Here is a 17,629-nt window from a genome sequence, read left to right as displayed (position 1 = left end):
CTTCCTTATGCCTTGGGCGTTGTGGGAACCGCTGAGGGATTCTCCGGGGTCCCCATTTGGAAGCCAGCTCCTGCTGACAAGTCCTTCAGCCCCTTTAGGACTTAATTCCTACTCCTGTAAAATGGGGATAATGACACCTCTTTCAGGAGTCAGTGATCCTTGTAAACTGGGCGGTGATTACTGTGGGTGAAAGCACTTTGCAAAGCCGTAATCGAAGCTCAGCCGTCGGAGGCAACTGTTGCTGTTGTCACTGCTCCATCCGAACCGGGTGACCGGCTCGGGAAGCGCCCCTCCTTCCTCCTCGCGGTGGAAACCTCGCACCCCCCGCGTCAGGGGCCCACTCCCCGCGCCAACTCGGGGGCAGTAGAGATAAGCGAGGGAGCCTCCACCCGGGGCAGGATGACTGTCCCGGCGCAGAATGGAGAGGGACCCCTAGGAGGGTGACAATAGGACTTGCGGAGACCTCGCGCCTGGCAGACGGCAGGCCAGGTGAGCGGGAAACGCCGCCAGCCAGGGAATGGGCGGGCGGGCTTGAGCGGGACGCTGGGGGCCCTGCAGGTTAAGGACCGGGGGCGGGGCCCGGAGGCCATCTTGGCTGAGGGCGGAAGTTTCCCTCAGAGACCGAGTGAAGGGAAGTCGTTACCGCCCCGGTTCGGGCGGCACAATCTCGATTTCGGGATGGGGAAGAGAAGCATGGGAATCGCCAGCTTCCCATGGAAGCGAGGGCCGGTAGCTCCGGGCAGTGCCCACCGGGCGCCAGCCGGAAGCGGCGCAGCCGGAACGTCAAGGCCGCTAGCCGCCTCTAGTAACCCCTGGCGCCCGACGGTGGCGCAAGTTGCGCCAATTCTCGAACAGCTCCGCGCCGGGCGCGGCGCGGGCCTGCGTAGCTGGGACCAGACCCTGAGCAATTTGCGTAGCGAACGGCGGCCGCGCAGGCGCAGGAGGGGGCGGAGCAGTGGGAGCCGGGGAGCCGGAGCCCCGGGTCCCAGCGACCGGAGCCGGCTCCCCGAGCCGCGGCCTGAGGACCGGGAGTCGGCCTCCTCCAGCCCCCCTGCGGCTGGAGAGTGGACGCAGTGGGGGGTGGGGCGGGTCAGCCCGGAATTCCTAGGACGGAAGGCAGAGGCCCTCCCCATCCGGATTGTTGGAGGGGAGAGAGCCCTCCAGTGTGGGGAGGGGGAGAGCCAGACGTTGAGCGTCCCCAGCAGCGGCCGCTGCTCTGAACAGAGTGGCGTTGGCCGGCTCTCCCCCTCCTGCCGGCACGACTCCAGCGACCGAGGCTAGGGACCCCCTCCCCTTCGGCCTCTGCACCCCCATCCCCAGCTTTGAGGCTGGCCCGGAGAGGAGTACTCCCCACTTCCCCAGCCGCCTCTGCCCTGGAGAGGAAGGGCTGTCTTTCCACACCCCGGAGTGAGGGACCCAGGTTGCCTGTGCCCCGCAAAGGCAAGGGGCCCTCTGTCGAGCGGGGGAGGGCCCGGCCAACCACCACTTCTTTCCGCCTGAGCACCCTACAACTCCCACCCCTCTGTATTTATTTCCCTGACCCCCTGCCGGCCCTCCATCTCTGTCTTCACGGTTCAGGCCTCCCTCCCTGACATGGAGAGTAACCTGTCTGGCTTGGTGCCTGCTGCTGGGCTGGTACCTGCGCTGCCGCCCGCCGTGACCCTGGGGCTGACTGCGGCCTACACCACCCTGTACGCCCTGCTCTTCTTCTCCGTCTACGCCCAGCTTTGGCTGGTGCTCCTGTATGGGCACAAGCGTCTCAGCTATCAGACGGTGTTCCTGGCGCTCTGTTTGCTCTGGGCTGCCCTGCGTACCACCCTCTTCTCCTTCTACTTTCGAGACACACCCCGAGCCAACCATCTGGGGCCCCTGCCCTTTTGGCTTCTCTACTGCTGTCCTGTCTGCCTGCAGTTCTTCACACTGACGCTCATGAACCTCTACTTTGCTCAGGTAACCATGGTGATGGGTGGGGGTGGGCCCGTGGGGTAGCAAGCCCCAGGGCCCCAAAGAATAATGGGCCTCTCTGCCCCCAGGTGGTGTTCAAAGCCAAGGCAAAGCGTCGGCCAGAGATGAGCCGAGGCTTGTAAGTACTGGTGGGTTCAGTCCCCAGGTCAGGGGCAGGGAGAAGCTCAGGGTCCATTCCTTCCCCCTGGTAGGGCTGAGGGGAGTACAACCCAGGATGCTTGGGGGAAGGCTTGGGAACATTAGGCAGCTGGTGCAGATGTCTCTGCAGAGGTGTTACATATGTGAAGCTCAACCATAATAAAAACCACTGAAATATGGTGAAAAGAGAGGGTACCAGTGTCATCCATGGTGGAGGAAGAGCTGGAGGCTCTGGCCCTCAGAAGCTCCAAAGGGCACTTCTGGGTGACCTTGGGCAGTGATAAGTCCTGTCCTTTGTACAACATCTCGTAGTTTATTAAGAGCTTTCACAGACATCTTTGATTTTTACAACTTACCTTTGGAGCTGAGGTATCCCCATTTAAGAGATGAAGACACTGAGGCCCTGCAAGGTTAAGCAACATGTTCAAGGTCGCACACCGGGCAGGAGGTAGAGCCAGGGCTTAAACCCAGATTTATGACTCCCAATCCAGTGCCCTTTCTGCTGTACCACAGCTGTCAGTCATCTTCTGACTTCTTTAGCCTCAGTTTCCTCATCTGTAAAACGGCGCGAGTGGGGTTCAAACTGGGCGGCCTGAGGTTCTGACTGACACCCGGGTCTCCTGGGAAGGGTTGGGTGGTTGGGGAGTGGCAAGAGTGGTCGTCTGGGGCTGACTGTGCTGTGGGCCGCAGGCTGGCTGTCCGAGGGGCCTTCGTGGGGGCCTCGCTGCTCTTTCTGCTGGTGAATGTGCTGTGCGCGGTGTTGTCCCGCCGGCGCCGGGCGCAGCCCTGGGCCCTCCTCCTGGTGCGTGTCCTGGTGAGCGACTCCCTGTTTGTTATCTGCGCACTCTCTCTTGCCGCCTGCCTCTGCCTTGTGGCCCGGCGGGCCCCCTCCACCAGCATCTACCTGGAGGCCAAGGTAGGGCCACAAGTGCTAATGCCTGGGTGTCTCTGGGGCGTTTGGGGTCTTCAGAGTAGAGAGAAAGCTGGAACCTCCCCTCCCTAAGGGTCCCCTGTTGTCATCTGTGCCAGGGGACCAGTGTGTGCCAGGCAGCTGCAATGGGTGGTGCCATGGTCCTGCTTTATGCCAGCCGGGCCTGCTACAACCTGGCAGCCCTGGCCTTGGCCCCCCGGAGCCGGCTGGACGCCTTCGATTATGACTGGTACAACGTCTCTGATCAGGTGGGCATTCGACACATCTGCCTCCTCCTTAGTAGCTGTGGCTCCTGGCCCCCAGCTGGCCTGGGTCCTGTCTGGGGGCCCCATTGGCATGACTGCAGATTGGCACAGCCCCTGCCTTCCCACAGGCGGACCTGGTGAATGACCTGGGGAACAAAGGGTACCTGGTGTTTGGCCTCATCCTCTTTGTGTGGGAGCTGCTGCCCACCACCCTGCTGGTGGGCTTCTTCCGGGTGCATCGGCCCCCACAGGACCTGGTGAGGGCCAGTGGAGAGGGGCGGCACTGGTGGTCCCTGGGCTGGGTTCTGGGGGTGTGGGAGGCCAGTGGGGGCCAGAAGGAAGCATCAATGGTGGCTCCCTTCCATAGAGCACCAGCCGCATCCTCAACGGGCAGGTCTTTGGCTCCCGTTCCTACTTCTTCGACCGGGCACACTGCGAGGATGAGGGCTGCTCTTGGGAGCACAGCCGGGGCGAAAGCACCAGGTAGGAGTCCCGGCCCCACCCGAGGACCCCTGGACTCCCAGGTTGCTCTATCAAGCCACAGGGACCTAGAGCTGCGTCTTGCCACCCACCCCTGCCTGTGCCATGGTCTATACTAGGTGAGGTCCCCTCTGGTTTGCTTTTGCTAAAGTCCCCACCTCACCCCACAAGATGCAGTTTGCCATAGTCAGAGCAGTCTGGCTCACTGAGCTCTGTTCTCAGTCTCTCTCCTCCCCCAACTCTTGTGACTGTGGTCCTAGTGGCTGCTGGGGGACTGACCCTGTTTCTCTGCCTGCAGCATGTCAGGTAGCCTAAGCTCCAGCAGCTGGTATGGCACCATCGGGCGGGAACCAGGCTGGTGCGGAGGCAGCCAGACGCGGACCACGCCCCTGCTCTTCTCCCAGGTTCTGGGACCAGGCGGCCACCACCACAGTCTCTACTCCACCCCACAGACGTGATCCCCCTTCATCTCCCCGCAGAAGACCCCAGCCCCTTCCACCCCAGACCCCTGTGCCAAGTTCATCTGCTTCTTCTTGCCCAGGATCCCGGGGGCTGTGGCTGCCTCTTCCCCAGGCCGGCTCCTTGCTACTCCTGATGCAGTGAGCTTGTGCTGTTCCCTAGGATGGGGGGGCATGGCCCTGGCTGCCAGATGCTCACGGCGCCCTGGCATGACCCACCCCACCGCCTCCGCTTCCACTCCGGAGCCAGCTACCTCTCCTGCGTCTGCCACTCAATAAACAGTGTCTGTGCCCCAAGGACATTTGCTGTCCGTCAGTTGTCTGCTTGTGTTTCTCACACCATCATCCGTTCAGTCTAAGACTGACTGGACACTGGCCGTCGAAGGGAGCTACTGGGCTGGGCCGGGGCCATTCACCTCCCCCAAGGCTGGTGGATAAGGAGAGGGACGAGCCTGCAGTCCAAAGAAAAAGACCAGAAGAAAATCCAGTCGCCACTCCAGTCCCCTCCCTGCTTGAACAGTTTCTACTCTTTCTTGGGGAACTGCTTCGAATGTCACCTCCTTTATGAACCCTGCCATTTCCAGGTCAGGGAACTATGTCCCTCCCCACCCGACTCCAGGTCCCTTGGCACTGTGACTGCATGGCTGCTATACCTCTTACCCTCCGTGGATCGGGATTTCTAGAGACCCTGTTTCCGTGTCATTATGCCCAACCTGGCCTTCACGTCCAGGAGTTAGTCCAGAACTGGTGGAGGAAAAGCAGCCCCCATCTCCCTAGCCTCTGCAGATTTGGCTGGGCTGCCCCTACAGAGTCTGCCTGGGGAGCCCCTTCCCTGACTGTCCCTGATGGTGCAGTTGCTGCCCTCTGTAATCACAGGCCTTACAGATCTGTCCTCTGTCCCATGGCTGGGAGTCATTTATCAAAGAGTCATTTATCTCGCCCATGTATCTGGCCATTTTGTCCAGCTCCTTGGAGTTCCTGGGGCCTAGCAGTGAGCCTGCCTTGAAACCCTTCACCTGGGACTGTCCTGAGCCCCAAGCCTCAGTACCTCCAGAGATGGGCCTCTAAGACTCAAGCAGCTCAAAGCTGGACAATCACTTTCACTTGAAAGGAAAATTGCTGACATTTGTAGGGCACTCAACTGTGAGTGCCAGGCTCTGTTTCCAGCATTTACAAATACCGACTTCGTTAATGCTCGGCACAGCATCCTGAGGTGATAATTAGTCATCCCTTTTCTGTAAGTGGGGACTGGGAGGCCTGGAGAGTTTGGTCACCAGTCTAGGCCCCCTACTGTTAGGGGGTGGTCAGCCCTAGAGCCCATACTTAAAACCACCCAAGTGAAGGCTGAGGACCCCAGAGGAGGGAAGGGTCTTTGGCAAGATGAGAGTTGCTAAGAAGCAAGCAAGAGAAGAGGGGAGCTAAATTCAGGGCCCTGCTGTTCAGACAGTGGGTGAGGGAGTGCCGGTACCCCTTCCAGGCTGGGATGGGCATGGAACTGAGGAGCGAGGGATGGGGATACAGGAGTAGAGGCAGGCAGTGCCCAGCTTGATTTCTCAGCGCTTGGTCCCAACCCTACCTCGGTCAATTCCAGGTTTCCTCCGTGGATCCCCCACCCCTTTGTCCCCTGGGGTCTCTCCCTCAGGAGTGCAGAGCCCAAGGGCTGGGCTGACCCTCGGGGCAGGGAGTTGAGGGCCCTTCTGATCTGGTAGTGGGCCTGGAAGATGCTGGGAAATTAGTGTGGAGCCGGCCCGGAGAGGTGAGCCGGCTGATGTCCAAGTTGGGGCCGTGCCGCTGGCCACACTGGCTGGCCCACAGGGCAGTACCAGGGCCCCAGTCTGAGATTCCAGGCCTGACCCAGCGGCGACCCCTCTCGGGCTCCTCTGCCACTCACCTCCCGGGACGGGCTGTGTTTGGGGGGCTGGGCAACCTCAGGTAAGGGGCTGCGGAGAGCCGAGCCGGAGGCGAGGGCGAGGCACCGAGGGAAGCGCGGTGCTGGAGGGGTTAAAAGCGGGAGGAGGGGGGCTTCTGGTGGCAGGAGGGGGGTCTCAGCACCAGCGCCCGCCCGCTCCGCCCCTGCCGCCGCCTCCGCGGCCCCGCCGGCACCCGCGAGGCCGCGCGGGAGCCCGGGCCGCAGCCGCAGCCGCAGCGGGGCAGACAGTGAGTGCGGGGCGGAGAGGGCGGGCGCGGGGAGGGCGTGCGGGACGGCGGGGGCCGCAGGCCCGGTTCCCGGGCTGGGGCGCGCAGGGGGAGACCGGCCGGGAGGGGGCCCACCTCCGGGAGCCCTGCGGCCGTGCGTCCCGCCCGCCGCCCGTCACGCTCCGAGGCGTCGGCGTGAAGACGCGGGGAGGCGGTGGGAGCGAGTGGCGGGTGTGCGGTGTCTGGGCGGCGGGCGCTGCGCGGTGGCCCCGCGATCTGGGTGTGCGTGGACGTGAGTGTGTGCACACATGTGTGTGGGTCTCTGGGGGCCTTGGCCCGGCGCGCACGGCCCTGAAGGTCCGGTGTGCCGGGAATCCGGGGTGTGTGCAGGTGGACGGTGTGCATGCAACCGGGGCAGCGAGGCCGCCTGGAGCCGCAGGGCGGAGCGTGGGCGCGCGGGTCTTTGTGCACGAGTGTGTGCGCGTGGGCGTCGCCGCGCGCTGTCCCTGGGGAGCCGGCAGCTGTCCTGGGGGATGCGGCGCTGGTCCGGCCCTGGTCGCCCCCACCCCGCTCCTTCCCGGAACCCGGTACCCTCCCTTCCCCTCCACCCTGACTCGCCTCTGCGCAGCGACCGGGACCCGCCCCTGGGTTCCTCGAAAGCCCAGCGAGGCGCTGGGGACCCTGGGGGCTCCCTGCCCGGCCCATCGCCTCTAGAAGCCGAGCAAGGAGAGGCAGGAGGGGAGGGAGAAGCCGCGAAGATGCTGCTGCAACCTCGGCGGACAAGCCGGACCGCCATCCCCGTCCCCGCCCGGCGTGGTCCTCTGCGCCCCCTCAGCCCCCAGCTGGAAGGCGGGTTCCCCCTCCAGGCCCCCAGCATCTCCTCTCTGGCCCCGCCTCTCCCTGAGCAGGCTGTCCGTTTCCACCTTCCACTCTCCGTCCTTCCCTTCCCTGTGCCCTCTTCTCACACCCTGGAGTCCCGGACTGGGGCTGAGGGCCGGGCAGCGGAGGTAAGGGGGAGGACCGAGATGGGGGTGGGGTGGGCACTGGCTGTGTCCTGGTACCGAGTCGGGTTGGTCAGAGGGGTGTGAGGAGAGACCCTCTGCAGGTAGTAGGGCGGGGGGCTCCCAGGACCTTTGGGTGTGTAGGGGTTGGAGAAGGAGGGTGTAGGGGTGTCAGGCCAGGTGATTGACCCCAGCATCCCTGGTTCTGCCCGCAGTGACTGCAGCTCCCCAGGAACCCCCTGCCCAGCCTCCCCAGGCGGGCAGTGGAGTTGGCCGGGCCCCTGGGCGCGCCATGCGCAGCACCACACTGCTGGCACTGCTGGCGCTGGTCCTACTCTACTTGGTGTCCGGTGCCCTGGTGTTCCAGGCCTTGGAGCAGCCCCATGAGCAGCAGGCCCAAAGGGAGCTGGGGGAGGTGCGAGAGAAGTTCCTAAGGGCCCATCCATGTGTGAGCGACCAGGACCTGGGGCTCTTCATCAAGGTGCGTGGGTCGGGGAGAGACCCCTCTGCAGTCCCCCATGACCCCCTGACACTAGCTGCATGCCGCTGGGGCCCTGCTCTGGAGTGCTGCTTCCCAACCCACACCCCCGAAGGCAGGGTGCAGCTGGAGGGGTGCGGGGCAGAGGCTAGGATCCAGGTCTCTGTGTTTTCAATATGGCGGCCACGGCCTGCATTTGTTTTCCTTGCTGTGCCCAGCATTGGGTTCTCGTCCTGGCGTGTGACAGAGATTGCGTGAAGGAACCCGTGAAGGAGGAAATGAATCAACGGCTGTAGCCTATGAGATATGTTACTTCCCAGGTCTAACCTAACCCACAGGTTTAGGGTTACCAGATGAAGGCTGGAACACCCAGTTAAATGTAAATTTCAGCTCAAGGATGAATACTTTTAAAATACAAGTTTGCCCCATGCAGTATTTTTATTTGCTAAATCTGGCATCTCTACACTAGTTCCTGTGCTTCTTTGGAGTCACAGATGCCTCAGAGAAACCCAAGAACATTGTGAACACTTCCCCACCCCCTACCTCCAGAAAAGTGCACATATAAACACGTACCCTTGGTTTCGGAGGGTTCCAGTTTCCCTTAAGCTAATCCATGCCATCATGGATGCCAGGTTGAGCACACCTTCCTGCCAGGACACATGCTTGTGAAGTGAAAGCTAGAGGGAGTGCAAGTCAGGGATGGGGTGGGCTTTGGTCCAGTGACTAAAGGAAGAGCTTTCCAATGCTACTGTCAGGCAAGCACCTCTGCTCTCTCTCTGATTTCTGAGCCACTGTCATATTAAAAAAATAAAAAACACCTAACATTTAACTTGATTACATTAATGTGTATTATGTTATTGAAAAGCTACCCCCTCCCCTTCCTTTCCTCCCTGTTCTTATGGAAGGAGGAGGCATCAGCGTGAAGACTCAGTGTTCCAGCTGATTCCCAAGGTGGCAGGACCTGGAGCAGAGTTGAGGGTGGGGTGGGGCCAGGACACAGGCAGCTTGACATTGTCTCGACCCAGAGAATGCCCAGAAAGGCTCTCTGATACCCTGGGTAGGAGAGTGTCTGACCACACCACAGGGCAGGAGGAGAGAGGGAACCTGACCTATTTTATCTTCGCAAAGGGATTGCTTTTTTCCTGGATATGAAAAAAGAAGAAAGGGAAGGGCGGAACCGTGCAAGGCGGGCAACAGCTACTTTATTTCTCTTCTATAATTAGCCAGTCATGAAGCAATTGTGCACCTACTGTGTGTTAGGTGGCATGCTATCCAGGATAGGGTGAGCAGGGAAATTGATATTGGGGTGGGCTATAGAGGATGTCACATCTAGGCGAAGGGACCTATTCCAGGGAAAGTTCACTGTAGGATTTAGTAGAAGGGGAGCTTTCCTTACTTCCTTCTCTGTTAACTGCCAGCTGTATGCTGAACCCTGGAGTAGGTGCAGGGTGAGGGTGATGGCAAGGAGGGAGATGCCCCAGGGTCTTTGGGAAGAGCCAGTAACTGATGAAGCAGATGAGATGGGTAGAATTTAGAGATGTGTGACTGGGTTGCAAGAGACTCTCGGGCAGAGGAACAGCATGGAGAAAGGCGTGGAAACTGGAAAGCTCAGAATGTTTTGGATTTAGCAGATGCCTAGTCATTTGAAGCAAAAATTAGAACACCCAGAATGACAAAGAATTTTTTTCCAAGTTGTGAATTTATTGGAAAAGTGTTGCAAAATAAAATTAAATAACTTTTAATCATACACTTCACTTCTTGGCTTCATGAAGATATTATTACAGGAAATGGAATCGTCTCAAAATCTGGGGATAAGGTCACTGTAACTTGGGTTCCAAAATGGAAGTCCCAGGAGAGAAGACTCGGGAAAGGGAGGTTGGGACCACATGGAGAAGGGGCTTACAGGCTGGGCTGGGGAATTCAGGCTCTATTCTGCAGATAGCAGAGAGGGATGGAAGATTTGGGGCTGTCACTTTAGGAAGATTAATTTGGAATGTGTCGTGCTAATGAGGACTGCAGTCAGAGAGAAAGAAGGTGGTTTATGACCTCCTTCACACTCCCGCCTGGGTGTCCTGGCTCTGTGCTGCTGGGGAAGGGCCCCCTGGACTCTCTCCTCACTGTGCTCTGACCTCCATCACTTAGGGCAGGCACTCTCAAAACACAGACTCCGCCTCGGGAGAGAGGCCAACTTGCTGGCAAGATGGGCAGACACATGGCCATTTCACTAATGTAATCATATTTAATAAGCATCTGGGCTTCCCTTGTGGCTCATCTGGTAAAGAATCTGCCTGCAATGCAGGAGACCTGGGTTCGATCCCTGGGTTGGGAAGATCCCCTGGAGAAGGGAAAGGCCATCTACTCCAGTATTCTGGCCTGGAGAATTCCATGGACTGTATAGTCCATGGGGTCACAAAGAGTTGGACACGACTGAGCGACTTTCACTTTCACCATCAGTGAGCATCTACTGTGTAGCACAGGGTTTGGTTTGGACTTCAGCAGGGTGGGGAAGGGTTTGTCTGTCCATGACCCTTCCCAAATTGGATGCAAAATTTGTTGGTATGTGAACCTTCCTGGAGGGAAGGTCCCTAACTTTCATCAGATTTTTGAAGGCAGGAGACTGACTCAAAGTCAGCTTCCTAAGGGGAAGCAGGAGTGGTGGGGTCCCTGGAAAGCTGAACTCACTGAGCATGTCTACATGGGTAATCATTTAACAAATACACAGAGCTTGCTTTGTTGTAAATGCTTTAACTCTTCACAATAACTCTTTGAGGAAGGTACTATTATCACCATCCCCAATTGATAGATGCAAAAATGGAAGCACAGTTCAGCTTCACTTAGCACCAAGATGTGAACCCAGGCAGTCTGGTCCCAGAGTCTGTGCTCCTGACCACTGTAAAACTGGAAATCTGTTATGTGAAATTAAGGGGCTGATAACTCAAACGTCTCTACAACAATGTGTTGGTCAAACAACAAAACTGGGCTGCCCAATCTGCAATGTCTGCTCTAAGGGACTGCCTTCAAGAAGACCAGAGGGCAGGGGAGAGCTGGGAGGGGTAAGGAGGGAAGCACTCAGAGACTGGAGGGCCAGGAGTTGGTCAGGATAGGAGGCAAGGACTGAGGTTCCTCCTTCTGCGCCTTGTCCTGCAGGAGGTGGCTGATGCCCTGGGAGGGGGCGCGAACCCTGACACCAACTCAACCAGTATCAGCAACCATTCAGCCTGGGACCTGGGCAGTGCCTTCTTTTTCTCAGGCACCATCATCACAACCATCGGTGGGGGAGGGGATTGGGCATGGAGAGGGGGCAAGGGGTGGCTGGGCTTTCTCATGGGGGAAGGTGCAGGGGGAGCTAGGGGGTGCCAGGTAGCCCCTAGACCTACTGCACGGCCCCTTTGCCCAGGCTATGGCAATGCAGCCCTGCGCACAGATGCCGGGCGCCTCTTCTGCATCTTTTATGCACTGGTGGGGATCCCGCTGTTTGGGATACTGCTGGCCGGGGTTGGGGACCGGCTGGGCTCTTCCCTGCGCCGCGGCATCGGTCACATCGAAGCCATCTTCCTGGTGAGCTGTTCCACGCCCTGTGCGCCCTGGCATTGGGTTCGGGACCCTTACCTACGTCCCAGCCCGGGCATGTGAGGGGTGGGGGGCGCCTGAATCCTGCGAACCCCGAACACTGGTCCCGAGAAGAGGGGATGTGGGGTGTGAGAGTGAGTGGAGGTTTTTTGGTGACTCCTCGGTCCCTCCCTGCAGAAGTGGCACGTGCCACCGGGGCTGGTACGAATTCTCTCCGCGGTGCTCTTCCTGCTGATCGGCTGCCTGCTCTTCGTCCTTACGCCCACGTTCGTGTTCTGCTACATGGAGGGCTGGAGCAAGCTGGAGGCCATCTACTTCGTGGTGGTGACACTCACCACGGTGGGCTTCGGGGACTATGTGGCCGGTGAGGCCACCGTTCTTGGGTTGCTCTTCCTTTCCCACGGGCTCTGCGATCTGGCTTCTCCCTCGAAATTCCACAGGGCGCTTATGCGCTCACACACGCTTGTTCCACGCCCTACATCCGCTCACTGAATGTACCCTCACGTTTTGGCGGGGCCGCGACACCTCCTGCCTACTTCCGGTCTTGCATGCCTGCACCCCATGTATGCTCACACGTATATTAAGTGACCCCTTCACACGTGCCACATTCTTGTACACGTGTACCCCTCACACAGCTCACATTCTTGCGCGTGAGCACCTCCATTTACTCTTCTCTTGCACACCTTCAAGACACTCCCAGTCTGTCTCCTTGCATCCATTCAGGCGCTCTAGCTCAGACCCTTGGCCCTGGAGAGGGCGGATCCTCTCCAGGAGTTGGGAAGGACAGTGAACTCGAGTCTCACGGGCTCAAGGCGTGTCTCACAATCAACTTCTTTCTGCCCTCCCCGGCGGTGTCCCAGGCGCCAGTCCCAACCAGAACTTTGCAGCCTACCAGCCCCTGGTGTGGTTCTGGATCCTGCTCGGCCTGGCCTACTTCGCTTCAGTGCTCACCACCATTGGGAACTGGCTGCGAGTCGTGTCCCGCCGCACTCGAGCAGAGGTAGGCGCCCCTGCTTCGACGCCGCGCCTGCGCCGTGGTGCTGACTAGCTGTTCCCCAGCTGCCGGTGGACCACCCCGCCTTCCCTTCCAGAGTGTGGGCTCCCCAAGACGGGGACTGAGGGAGCCCTGGTGTGCACCGGTCGGGATCAAAGGGATAAGCTCGGACAGGTTTGCAGTTGACTCCAGCCTCTACTCTCATGGTTAAAGGTTACCAGATTTAGCCAATAAAGATGAAGGAATCCTAGTTGGATGTGAATTTCGGATAAGTTGCAAATAATATCTGAGTACAAGTATGTCTCAGATATTGCATGAGACATACTTATACTAAAATCTTATTTGTTGCTGCGTTTTGTCGTTGTAGTTTTATTTATTGTTGTATTTTGTAACCCCCTCTCCTGGCCGTGGAGTGGGTGGAGGCACAAAGGTCTCTGGGGACACGGGAGAGCTGATACAAAACCTCGGGTCTTTTCTTCTGGAGAAGGGAGCATTTCAGTGCAGGCGGAGGAAAGGAGAGGATGTGGCTGGTGATGAGCTTTGCCCTCCCTCCTCCGGACTTTTCCCACTCCTGAGGCAGGAGGAACAGGTGGAAAAGAGGCCGTGCCTGACGGGTGACGGCGCAGGCTCCCGGGGTTGCGGAGAGACAGTCGAGGATCCCTGGTCGAGGACTGCCTTTCCTCCCCGAGCAGATGGGTGGCCTCACGGCGCAGGCCGCCAGCTGGACGGGCACAGTGACCGCGCGGGTGACCCAGCGAGTTGGGCCCACGGCACCCCCGCCGTCGGAGAAGGAGCGGCCACCCCTGCCTCCGCCGCCGTGCCCGGCGCAGCCCGCCAGCAGGCCCCTATCCCCTGTGGCCCCGGAGAAGACGGAGCCGTCGTCCCCGCCCACGCCGCCCACGCCGCCCACCCCGCCCACGGCCTCCGCGCTGGACTACCCCAGCGAGAATCTGGCCTTCATCGACGAGTCCTCGGACACGCAGAGCGAGCGCGGCTGCGCGCTGCCCCGCGCGCCACGGGGTCGCCGCCGCCCCCTCAATCCCCCCAGGAAACCGTCGCGGCCCCGCGGCCCGGGGCGCCCCCGGGACAAAGGCGTGCCCGCGTAGGGGGAGGACCCCGGCCCCGGCCTCTCAAAGGGCTTCGTTCTCGCCCTCTCACCCCGGCATGCTCTGCTTGTCTGACCAAAGAGCCCTCTCTCGACCGACCGGACCGAAACCTGGGGAGGAGGCCACGGGCTGCTTGTCTGCCACCCCCTGCTCCTGGCCCTGTCACTTCATCCATTTCCAGACTCCCACGGCTTTCTGTCTCGCTGTCCCGGCCGGGCCTGTCCCTCACAGCTCACGACTGTGCCTCAAAGCCCGCATCAATAAACGGAAACAGTCTGCACGGCTGCGGGCGTGGAGCTGCGGGAACGCGAGAGGGTGTGCGAGTGCTTGCGTCGTCGGCCACCTCCCGGGCAAGTCAGGCCCCGCTCCCTCCTTCTCCCGCCAGGGCCCCCAGGCAGACCCCCTGCCCCTCCCGTCGGTCAAGGGACCGCACTCTCGAGGGTACTTGGACCGGTGTTGGTGTTTCTGCCTGGCGGTTACCGGTAGGGTCTGGCGTGGGAATCAGCCCGGATGCGCGGGGCGTCCATCCCCCGTGCGGCTATGCGCACAGGGACGGGAAGATCGAAGGCATCTAGTGTGGAGGATTGTAGCTTGAACTCTCCGTGCGGGAGACTCCCACGGGCCGTTCCGAACGGGACCCTGCCCCTCCGCCTTCCTGGAGCGTGACCCCACCCCCACCCCATCCCCCGCCCCCGGTACTCGCCCGGAGGCCTCTGGCAACTGGGTCAGTTGGGGCAGAAGCATGGAGGGAAAGCCTTTCAAAGTAAGAACTCTTCCTGGTCCTTTTCACCCTGCCAGCCCCCAGGCTCACCCGGGGCCCCTGACTGTCCTCTCACTCAGCCCTGGCTCAGGGCAGCTCCCAACAATCACCCCCCACGGTCCCCATCTCCCCCTCCAGCAGGGGAGTGTCGGCCCTGGTTGGGTTCAGGATCCCTGCTCCCAGCCTGCTCTCCCTCCCCTCCCGATTCCCCACGACCCTCGGCTTTCCTCGTTGTGTGTGGCCCACAGGCGTCGGCCAAGTCTTCGAGCCACCATGGCTCGGGCAGGTCGAGCCTGCAGGACATCCGGAACATGTGGACCACGGCTACTCTGTCTCAGCCGAAGCTGAATGTGCAGCTGCCCACGGTCCGCGAGGACTCGGAACTGGAGGACGTTAACCTAAGCGGTAAGACCCGCTGGTCCTACGACCAGAAGTCTGGCCAGGACGCGGAGGGTGACTGGGAAGCATCCGACGGCGGAGAGGACAAGGACCGCTTCAAGCCAGAAGAGCCGGAGGAGCTGGAGCTTGGCCACGACAGCTCCCAGGGAAGCCGTTTAGAGGAGGACGATTCCAAGACCGACAACGGTCAGTGTGCCCTCACCGGGCCGTGGGCGCCCACCGGACAGGGGGCTAGCCAGAGCCTCAATTTCTATTGCGGTAAAATGGGGGGAAACAGTAGGACCCAAGTTTCTAGGATTCTCTGGAAGGGGCCCCCCACGCTAGTCTTTCTCCCTTTAAAGCAACCACACATTCTAGGAACGCCCCCTACCGGGCAGGCGTCGCACAAGGTCCTGGGGCCATAGAGACGGGCATGAAAATAGGCAAAGGCTAGACGGAGTGTTTTCCATGGAATCACCAAACAGTTGAAAGGAGGGAGTTAATGCCTTTTCTGTGGATTTGAGCTGTTTCAGGGGGTGCCGACCTTTCACTCATTGTCACTGGTTAGAATTTTTATACTGTTTACTTCCAGTAGTAAATACTATTTACCGGGCTGTTTGGGGCATGCCCTTCTCTCTGCCACCTTTGCTCTCCAGGCCTTCATCAGAGAATTGGAGCAGACAACAATATGCTATTTATTGAGCACTTGCTGTTGTGCCAGGCACTCAGCTTCCCTTGCATGATTGCCTTTAAACTTCACAACCTCCATAAGGGGGCCAGCCTTATTATCCCATTGCACAGATGAAGAAATTGAGGGTCAGAAAGTCAGTCACTGGCCTTAAGTCTCACAAAGTGGGGTAGTCCGAACTGGCACCTCGGAGGGTGGGACAACAAAGCCCAGGCTTGTAAACCACTATCCCATACTGTTTACCACTCGAGTGGGATCTGGAGCTGGTCTCTGGAGCCCCCTGACTCTTAACCCATCCCTCCATCTCCTCTGCTCCAGGGAAGCCCGAGCAGTCCACAGATGACTAACCCCTCTTTTCTCTTCTACCAGAAAAGACTTCCTCAGTGTCATCGCTCAATATCTCGAGGCACACACCCCATCGAGCCTACTGGGTGGAGCAGCAGAGCAGGGTTGGAGGCACCAAGGAGACTGGGAGTATAGTGGGGGGTGGAGGGTGAGCAACTTGGGGGTGAGACGGTCGGGGTGCCTTGTAGGGTGGAGGGGCAGGCAGGTCAGTTGGGGCTCTTGGAACTGGAGGGCATAGGTGGGGCATTTCAGCTGTGGGCAGAGCTGAGGTCTCTCATACATCTGAGTCTCTTGCTGCCCCTCTAGCTGCCCCTGCCCCTGACTGAACTGATGGAGAATGAAGTTCTGGAAATACTCACTGAAGCCCTCCGGAGTGAGCCCACCCCCACCCCACCCCCACCGCCCCCAGCTTCCACAAGAGACCCTGGGGGATTTTGCAGGCCTTGGTCCTATAGGAGTGGGGTTTCAGGATGTGTCTGCCTTGTCAGATTCCTTTGCTGCTGCTGCTGCTGCTAAGTCGCTTCAGTCGTGTCTGACTCTGTGTGACCCCAGAGACGGCAGCCCACCAGGCTCCCCCGTCCCTGGGATTCTCCAGGCAAGAACACTGGAGTGGGGTGCCATTTCCTTCTCCTTTACCACCCACAAATATTCCAGAAGCTTTAGGAAAAGTAAAAAGTTAGGAGGCTGGGCACAGGGAGACCCAAAGGACAGAGTACGGAGTGACTGTCACAGGACTGGGCTACAGCCTCAGTGCAGCTCCTCTTAACCTGCTGTGGCTTTTCTAAGGCCATTTCTCCACTTGCCTATTGGGAATGACAGCCTTTGTGTGGCCCTGGCCCCTTCCTAGAGCCTTTGGATAGTGGATTATTGGAGTAAATTTCATTTGGTCGCCCTGCTTACTTTATGAAAGTCAGGGTGGGGTGGGGAGGGCTAAGAGCTAATGGCTTAGAGGGGGTGGTCCAAGAGGTGTCCCCAAAGCTTCCTGCTCTCAGTGCCCTAATTCAGGCCGGCAATATCTTCTCTAAATTTGCCTTCCTCATCCATCCTCCACCTCAGCACCCCATCCCACTCTGAATCTCTCTTCTGTTTGGAGCACACGTCTCTGACTTGACCATGTGAAACAAAACCAGCATGTTCCAGTACCCTGAAGATCCAGAGTTTCCCGAACTAACACAGACCGGCTTATGGGGAGGCCATGCCCCTGCTCACTGCCCTGAATACAGCTTTGCCCTCCAGGTTACCAATCAGAGATCGGCCGGGACCACTCCCTGACCAAACAGCTGAAGCGATACATCGAGGGTCTCAAAAGGCGCCGGAACAGGAGGCTGCAAGTCTTGGCGATCTGAGAGCACCGCCTCGGGCTCCAGCGACTGCCCGACTCCAGCCCTGGTCCCTGTCCAGTCCCTAGATCCAAGCCTGACCCTGCCCACGTGGAATTTGAGCCCTTAGAGAAATAAAAGAATCTGTACATAGTCCGTGAATCAATGCGTGGCTGCCCGCTAGAGGCGGACGCACGTGGCCCCGCCTTTCCCTGTGACCTTCACGCGGTCACCGCAGTGACCTTGAGTGGAGAACGTTCGGGCCCTATGGGCTCCGCCTTCTCAGGACTCGAAATGCAGGACTTATTTCATGTCTGAGGTCAGCTTCTCCCATTCCGGGTTCAGCAGCTTTGCGGGGATATGGGGTGTGCGGTGCCAGTGCCCGTTTGTGTTATCTTGGGGGAAGGGGGATAAAGGAAAGGGGCAGCTCCTCCCTTCTAACTTAGGCGCGCTAGACCCCGCCTCTCATGCATATGCAGATACACCAGCTTCTGCGCTCGCCCCGCCCTCCTAATTACATATGTATGAAGTCTCCCGGCCCCCTCAGCGGCGGGCCACTCAACGACCTCTCCTATTCCTCTCGCGAACAGTGCGCCCCGCCTCCCCCTTTACGTAAGAAGGCTCCTGGCCCCACCCC

General features: G+C 59.5%; 3 protein-coding genes across 6 annotated transcripts; all 3 read left to right on the top strand.

Annotated features, from left to right (window-relative positions):
• The first annotated feature begins 19 nt into the window (after positions 1-19).
• Positions 20-4,528, top strand: GPR137 (G protein-coupled receptor 137). Of its 4 annotated transcripts, XM_055415640.2 has the most exons (8): positions 20-489; positions 1,579-1,950; positions 2,034-2,083; positions 2,794-3,019; positions 3,133-3,282; positions 3,408-3,536; positions 3,647-3,762; positions 4,058-4,528. In XM_055415640.2, the coding sequence occupies exons 2-8, from the start codon at positions 1,594-1,596 to the stop codon at positions 4,215-4,217; spliced, it is 1,188 nt and encodes a 395-aa protein (XP_055271615.1). In that variant the 5' UTR covers positions 20-489; positions 1,579-1,593; the 3' UTR covers positions 4,218-4,528. The 4 variants fall into 4 exon arrangements, 3 of the variants coding, with proteins under 3 accessions (XP_055271615.1, XP_088688321.1, XP_088688320.1); XR_016036351.1 differs by lacking the exon at positions 20-489 and having other exon boundaries at positions 959-1,950; positions 3,647-3,878; positions 4,058-4,189; XM_088832195.1 differs by lacking the exon at positions 20-489 and having other exon boundaries at positions 966-1,950; positions 2,794-2,917.
• Positions 4,529-7,631: 3,103 nt separating this feature from the next.
• On the top strand, positions 7,632-13,502 carry KCNK4 (potassium two pore domain channel subfamily K member 4). Its single transcript, XM_055414956.2, has 6 exons — positions 7,632-7,835; positions 10,980-11,103; positions 11,230-11,390; positions 11,580-11,766; positions 12,263-12,402; positions 13,089-13,502. Exons 1-6 carry the CDS (start codon positions 7,647-7,649, stop codon positions 13,500-13,502), a joined length of 1,215 nt encoding a protein of 404 aa, XP_055270931.2. The 5' UTR covers positions 7,632-7,646.
• A 742-nt stretch (positions 13,503-14,244) lies between these two features.
• Positions 14,245-17,019, top strand: CATSPERZ (catsper channel auxiliary subunit zeta). Its single transcript, XM_055414955.2, has 5 exons — positions 14,245-14,265; positions 14,511-14,847; positions 15,698-15,777; positions 15,980-16,046; positions 16,910-17,019. The coding sequence occupies exons 1-5, from the start codon at positions 14,245-14,247 to the stop codon at positions 17,017-17,019; spliced, it is 615 nt and encodes a 204-aa protein (XP_055270930.2).
• Positions 17,020-17,629: the final 610 nt, after the last annotated feature.

This window comes from Moschus berezovskii, chromosome 25, assembly GCF_049115385.1.
Source record: "Moschus berezovskii isolate FMDL1 chromosome 25, NW_MosBer_1.0, whole genome shotgun sequence".
Lineage (NCBI taxonomy): Eukaryota > Metazoa > Chordata > Mammalia > Artiodactyla > Moschidae > Moschus > Moschus berezovskii.
This window is presented reverse-complemented; position numbering and strand designations above follow the sequence as displayed.